The sequence below is a fragment of the Alosa pseudoharengus genome, unplaced genomic scaffold, assembly GCF_046254945.1.
Source record: "Alosa pseudoharengus isolate Yale_2024_CS ecotype anadromous, Long Island Sound unplaced genomic scaffold, YU_APseudo_1.1 YU_APseudo_1.1_scf_3, whole genome shotgun sequence".
Taxonomy (NCBI): Eukaryota; Metazoa; Chordata; class Actinopteri; order Clupeiformes; family Clupeidae; genus Alosa; species Alosa pseudoharengus.
Genome location: NW_027468718.1, coordinates 14749549 through 14757056, shown reverse-complemented (window position 1 = coordinate 14757056; position 7508 = coordinate 14749549). Strand labels below are relative to the sequence as shown.

The window sequence follows — 7508 nt, the reverse complement described above, 5'->3', positions numbered from 1 at the left end:
CCACTGGCCTACTGTTTACTGCTACACTGTTTACAGGCTATATTAGCACATATGCACATCCCCTCCCTCCCTTCCACAGCCTGGATTGTGGCATACTTAATACTTGACAATGGCTGTAACCCTATTACTTCAACCTATTCTTGCACTGATCTAGTTCTTTATACTTTACTTTGTTTACATTATTCTCTTATATGTCCATATTTATTTAATGCTGGTCTCTAGACTTTACTCTTGCACTGTTGGACTTACTTATTTGCACCATCACCATGACACTCACTCTCATAGAGCACCTTACCATGCATACAGAATCACAGGCTCAGTCCCTGCAAGCACCTCATGTTAATCATCCTTAAGCACACTATGTGGATATTTGATTTAGTTTTATTTAGTATAAAACTAAATAGTCTTTATTGTTCAGTGGTGTTTTTTACTTATATCACTTTTTCTGCTATAAGTGCATGTTGTGTGTGATGTCTGTATGTTACCAAGACCTTAAATTTCCCCTTGGGGATCAATAAAGTATTCTATCTATCTATCTATCCATTTTAACAACAGCTCACTCTTTGTGTTACACTATTTCATCAGCAATCAACACATGTAACAGCAGATAAACAACAAACAACATGAAAATACTCCACTATTAGATCTCAAAAAATAGAGTTTAATGTCCATATGCTGTATAACAAATTAAATATATTAGTGTTTACAAAAATGAAACAAATTGGATCATGGGTATACGCATAAACTAAAGGTGTTCTCCTAAACACTAACAACAGTGATAAGGACAAATTCTACTAACATGTAAGCAGTCTTATCCCACAGATCAAGATGCATCCCTCTACACTACAAAGCAATCACAGACAGAAAAAAGTAGACTGTTTTTTCTCTGAGAAAGTGTGTGGGACAATAACACTGAACAAAAGCAGTCCAGATAAAAATCCTTCTGTAAAGGTGAAGGTTTGTTTTGACTTTCTCATCTTCCATTATGGGGCAATTTGCGTCACTGACATTTTCCAGATGATTATTTCTCAGCATGTTCCGCTGATTTGGAGCTGCAGTCATTTTTAAGATTGTCACATTGGATGATATACAAATCAGAAAAATTAAAATGAAATCACTGGAACTTTTAAGATGTTTACCCTGGACCAACATCAGTGTTGCATCATACAGTATAGTTTTATTTTTTGTAACTTTTAAAAACCTATCTGCTGTTTTCTGAAACTGTTTAGTCCCTGTCTCCCTGCATTCAAACTTTATTTTTGGCACTTAAATTAACAGAAATTTGCATACTTAAAAGGGTATTCCCCAAAAATAAACAACAACAGGCAAAATTCTCCCCTTTTCTCATCAAAATACTGCACATGAACAGGACAAATCCGCTAGTCCCAGTTCCTGACAGGAGGTATTTAGCGTTCACAAGTTTCAACCTAAGTCGTGCCAGAAGTCAAAGCGAGCAAGTAATCTAGGAGCAAAGATGTCCACACACTTCAGTTCTTGACCATACAAATCCAACAATTAACAAAGCTGGGCTTTTGGCTATACAGCGTCCATCAGGACACCAGCAGCCCAGCTTCGTGATGCTGGACTGGAAAGGACCGAGGGGTGAGGGCATCTCACGCAGAACGCACCATACAGTTTACATGACAGCTTGGCCAGTTCAATACACATGATTGAGAGAACTACAGAACCCTGATATATCATAAGTCACTACTTCCCACCAGTCACAGCACGTGTGATGGATACACTGAACATAGACAACTCCTACAAATATATGCTGCAGTAGAGATGTATGCATTCATTTTTTCTAAAAAAAAAAAAAACATGAGAAGTGTTGAGTGCTTTTTTTCTGAGCTCACACTGCGGACATATTGTACTGAGGATAACAACACTAGTGCATATCAGTTACAAGTCATATTTTGAACATTGGTTTGGAAACTAAGACTATATGGCTACACCAGTAAACAGGGTAAAAATACTCTATAATGGACATTCCGAATGCTCATCAAATTTGGGACAACTAGACACTTTCACAGGGTTGCTAAATGGCAGCTACTGTGTATTGCTCTACTATACTAAGTATTACAAGTTATGATAGATAAGATGTGTAACAACGCACTCAAAGCACCCTGCATTTCCTAATAAAGTTATTACTATCATGGATTTTATCTGACTATTTACATCTTGTATTTTTGTTGATTTTTTTCTGTTCGTTTTCTGAAGAATCCCTACACATATCAGAAACAGCTTCATGGGTAAAATCACATCGGCAATGATAAGATGTCAGCACTCTACACTGCCCTTAACCTATATGAAATACACAGACATCACAACTGACATACAATAAGCTTAGTTTAGGATGAACCTCACCTACATAAAGCCTGTGTTTGTTTTGCTGTGTTTTCTTGCATTTTTGCCGACCTCAGTTGTGCCTTCCCATAATCCTATTCTACGCTGCAAATCTTTCATCAGTTGAAAACATTTGTCAATTAAATAAGGGTACCACAGGAAATGTACATAGATTAGTGCTTTCAGTTCGGTACCTGGGCTGCACATGCTTATTTTGTAAAGTACATTTGAGAACGGCCCATGGACAGAAAGCACGTTATAAATGGATTCAGACTGATTTATGTGCACACAACAAAAACAGTCAAACGATGACACTGAAGCCCTTGGTCTCAGTGAAAATACATTTTAGATACAAATATTCATACCTACACAAGACATTGTTTTAAATAACATCATATACAACAAACAGTTTAGCATATAGGATCAGATATATACAGTACAGAAGGGACAATCGCAAAAGAGACTGAAGGTGAGAGAGAGAGAGAGAGAGAAAGCAAAGGAGAGAGGACAATGCAGTCAATGATAATACAAGTCAGTGATCATACAAAAAACACTGAATTTACTACGGTGACAAAATAAGGTCTCTAGGTACTTTGGCGGGGGGAAAAAAATAACAAAAAAAATAACAAAATCACGTTTTTCTGAGGCAACGTTGGTTGTTAAGGCTCTACTGTAGCTGTGCTCTTTTAGTATTCACAAACACACAACAGAGTTCATTAGGAGCAAGGTACACAAGAGGGGTGAGGGGATGGAGTGGGGTGGGGGGTAGGGTTGAGGATGCTATCTGGAGTCCTCCGGTTCCGATTTAATGGTCTTTTTCTCAGAAAGGTTGAGTGCGTGTGAGGAATGCTCTGTGCCATTGCCGTTCTCTGGAGGCAGAAACAGAGACATGATATGAGGAAGGTTAGAATATGGCAGCGGCATTCTGGGTATTTTTAAGATGATAACAGGGTTGTGCTGTAAGAACAGTAACCAGAGGCATCTGTTGTAATAAGCTTAAGATAGTAAAGATAGTATTATGGATGCGTGTGTGTGTGTGTGCGTGTGAATGTTTGTGTGTGTGTGTGTGTGTGTTTATAGTGTGTGTGTATGGTAGGTTTGCTCTGTCCTATGTAAACATACATGAAAGTATCATTTTGAGAGAACATGTAAGATAATGTGTAGCAATCAGTCAATCAATATTTGTGTGCAGTTGTTTGTGTTTGCATGTATATTTAGGAGGTGGATTGTGTGTGTGTATGTGTGTGTGTGTGTGTGTGTGTGTGTGTGTGTGTGTGTGTGCGTGTGTGTGTGTGTGTGTGTGTATGTGTGTGTGTGTGTAAGACACTAACCTGTGGCAGCTGTCTTGCTCTCTGTGTTGGCGTGATGTCTCTTCAGTTCATTGGCCAGTTGCTTGCCCAATGGTGTCTCGCCCTCAGTCCTCTGGCTGGCAACCCGCAGATTCAGTGGTCTCTCGCCTACACACACACACACACACACACACACACACACACACACACACACGAGTCAACACAGGCAAAAAACCCCACTACCACGTAAATACATTTCCACCTTGAACCTAGCATATCCTTACACAAGAAGAAGCCTCTGAAATCTTCAGCTGAGGTCACTGGCTGCCTACATCAACACTCAGGGCCAAATATGGCAGCTCCGATGCGTAAGCATAAGCACACACAAACAGTCACTCTGGTGTTGTGGTATAAACCCCCCCCCCCCAACTCAACCGCCTTAATGCACGCGTCACATTAACCTGCGCTGTCTCCTCCTCAACCCTGTGATCTCATACGGGGGCCATTGTAGTCCAAGCACGAGAGGGAGGGAGGGAGAGAGAGAGAGAGAGAGAGAGAGAGAGAGAGAGAGAGAGAGAGAGAGAGAGAGAGAGAGAGAGAGAGAGAGAGAGAGATTGGGGGCCATGACTAACGTCTTTAATTTTCTCGCTTGTTCTCTCCCTTTTTTTCTCTTTTTTAATGTGAAGTAGGAAAAAAAGCGAGTGAATGCACGTACAATGCTTTTTAATTACCCCCGGTGCTGATTCATTTCAGCGGCAGCTCAAGGGAAAAGGAGAGAGAGGGGAGAGAGGGAGTGAACAAGAGAGAGGGAGAGAGAAAAGAGCAAGAGAGAAAGACAAGGAGAAAGAAAAAAAGAGAGATTGGGAGAGGGAGGGAGAAAGAGGGAGAGACTGACCGAAAGAGACCCACCAAGAGAGGGAGAGAAAGAGAGGGAGAGGAACTGATGGTTAAAGAGAGCGAGAGAGAGAAAGAAAAAAGATTGAAGGAGTTTGAGGTAGCTCGGCCCCAAGGCCACTCAGCTGGAGTAAACAGGCCGTGTGTAGGCCTCTCGCCCACTCACAAGCTGCATCAGGATATGAGGGGTCATTAATGTGTGTGTGTGTGTGTGTGTGTGTGTGTGTGTGTGTGTGTGTGTGTGTGTGTGTGTGTGTGTGTAATGGTGGTGGTGGTGGGGGAGTTAATGGGTAAGAGGCTATGGTGGAAGCTGCCTTTGGAACACAGAAGACCAGGAAGAGAACAAGGGCAGAGTTAAGCCGTTTGTCTCTAGCCAGAGATCTGTGGTGATGAGAGCCTGCTGGATAAATTAGAAACACAGCTCTGGCTAACCCCTAATCTGAAGGATCAACATAGACCTTGGGTCAGAATAATCACAATTTGGAAAGTGTACCTATGATGTAGAACACAACTTTGAAGAGATTAGATCCATGATGGTGAACATCAAAGCTCAAATGATGAAAGGAAAGACACAATCTCTAAAGATGGGGTTCCCCATCTTGCCAATCTCCATATTTTCCTCTCTGAAGTAAAGAGTGACGTAGCTGGTCACTGGTCACGTAAAATCACTGGTCTAATTGAATGTACCTGCTGAACAAGGGCATTCAGACTGACGTGCACTAATTTCAATCAGGTGCAAGAGATGGCAGGCTCTCAGTGCAGAGGGGTTCTCGGAGTGAGACTTAAAAGTCCCACTTTGAAGTACTGACCACTCGTTGCATTGAAGGGACCAAAGAGGCAGGAAAGAAGACAGAACCCACACATCCAACACAGGTGCTAAAGCAATGAGTTAAAAATACTGAAAGAGCCCGCACACTGTCACATGCTCTACAAAAGCTTTATGTTGTGTAAGTTTAACGTTGTGCAATAAACTTAAGTTAGAGATTGTATGCTGCTGTTTTTGTGCATTTAGCAACACGCCCTTACACCTCTAATCTACATCTTTCCTATCAGCTTCAAGATGAAATTGCACAACAGCTGCTGCGTATCTATGTACATTCATAAGGCAGGATGCTTAAATACAGTCTCCCAACCTACACATCCCCTCTGAGCATGTCACTTTCAGCTACCAGGGATAATATGTTTCCCCATATCGCTCTTCAAGAATGAGGTTGTCTGTTATCCAAATCAGTTACATGCATCCTCTTGCTTACTTATGATATATAGAACATGATACGATGGCAGTATCTACCATATGCAGAAGAGGTCAGCTCATGAAAAGTGAATGGCCTTGCACGTCTTTGGTCTGCCCACGCACTGAATGAACGAACTGTTGGATTTGCTGCCGTCTCCGGGAGCAAGCAGTGACAGACATTAACCACAGAGGACTTTTTTTGAGCCTGGAAACTCCCTTAGTAAGCCCGGCGCACAACGCCTGCTGCGAGCGATCAAGTGTCGTTCTCTGGGCCTCGACCACATGAAAGAGGCCCCAATTGGAGCAGAGATGTGGAGCAGCCAGTACAGCAGCAGCAGCAGCAGCAGCAGCAGCAGCAGCGCTGTGTGGCCCAGTATGGCCACCGTACACCCGTGGAGGCGGCAAACGGCAGAGTTGGCTTTCGGGAAATTTAATCATCAATTAGGACACAGAGGCCAGAGAGGTTGCAGATGGCAGCAGAACACGAGTGCCTGTTATGGTTCCCTCTCTCCCTCCCTCTCTTTTTCTCAATCCCTTTCTCTGGCGCATCACTTTTTCACCCACTTTCATCTCAATGTCCTCTTTTCTGTTCTATTCTATCTCTTTCTGCTTTTCTCTCATCTTCTTCTGCATTCTCTTGTGCTCTTGCTTTAGTCCTCTCTCCTCTCCCTGTTCCCTTCCGGTTTATTCATTCTCTCCTTTCGGCTGCTCTCTCTCTCTCTCTCTCTCTCTCTCTCTGTCTCTCTATCTCTCATTTTACCCCCCCCCCCACTAATCTCCTCTTTTGAGCTCTGCACCTCTACTCAGGCACTTTAACCTTTTTCTCTCCTCTTTTGTCTCTCTCTCTCTCTTTCCATCCCCTCTCCCCCTCTGCCCATTTTTCTTACTCTTTTCTACCTCTTTTATCTCTCTCTCTTCTCTTTCTTCTCTCCTTCCCCATCCTCTTTATGTGTTTCTCTCTCTCCTTCTCTCTTTTTCCCTATTCTCTCTCTCTTTTGTTTTACTCCCACTTATCTGCCACCCACAGCTGACAGATGATGAAATGAAAGTGCAGTAAAAAAGGAACCTAACAGACCAACAGGCCCACCACCAGCTAACTGATAAACGCATAATGCTCTCTGCCCTGGCCACATAGTGATGCGTGTGTGTGTGTGTGTGTGTGTGTGTGTGTGTGTGTGTGTGCGCACATACACACGCATAGACAAACTCTCTCTGACACATGTGCACACACACACACACCAAAGACACTATGGGCGACTAGGCTGCGGAGAACTTCGCACCAAAAACAACACCATCACCACAAACAGAAAACCTTTGGTTTCCCCCTTTTCTCGACTCAACGTTCATAACCAACACACCACACGCACACACCAAACCAGCCAATGAGCAGTCACCAGAGATGACATCACGCTCCACTGGAGAGGCACCAGATCTTTCTGCTTTTTTATCTTCTGAAATAAAAGCTTGTCCCTCATTCAGTTCACAATATCTAGACACACCAACCCTAATGATCTCAGTCAGGTGTATTTCTGCCGACACAGCTTTGTGCAATATGGATACAGACATGTGAATTGGTGACTCCAAAGTATAATTATTTTAGTGTTGCAAAAATGTGTCTCAGTGCACAAGCTCAATCACCTAATCACAGTGTCTGAAATAATATCTGTACACTTCCATACAGCTACACTTACATACACACACACACTTGCATGTCATTTGCACCCCTCTTGATCAGCTACAGGGAG

General features: G+C 42.7%; 1 protein-coding gene across 2 annotated transcripts in view; it reads right to left on the bottom strand.

Moving 5' to 3' along the window:
- Positions 1 to 640: 640 nt before the first annotated feature.
- The window catches only part of nab1b (NGFI-A binding protein 1b (EGR1 binding protein 1)), a 23466-nt gene continuing 16598 nt past the window's right edge, over positions 641 to 7508 (bottom strand). For both annotated transcript variants that reach the window (XM_076263263.1, XM_076263264.1), the window contains 2 exons: positions 3678 to 3803; positions 641 to 3215 (listed from right to left, as the gene is read on the bottom strand). In XM_076263263.1, coding sequence (XP_076119378.1) covers positions 3127 to 3215; positions 3678 to 3803 — 215 coding nt within the window. In that variant the 3' untranslated portion in view covers positions 641 to 3126. The remainder of the gene's footprint in view (positions 3216 to 3677; positions 3804 to 7508) is intronic.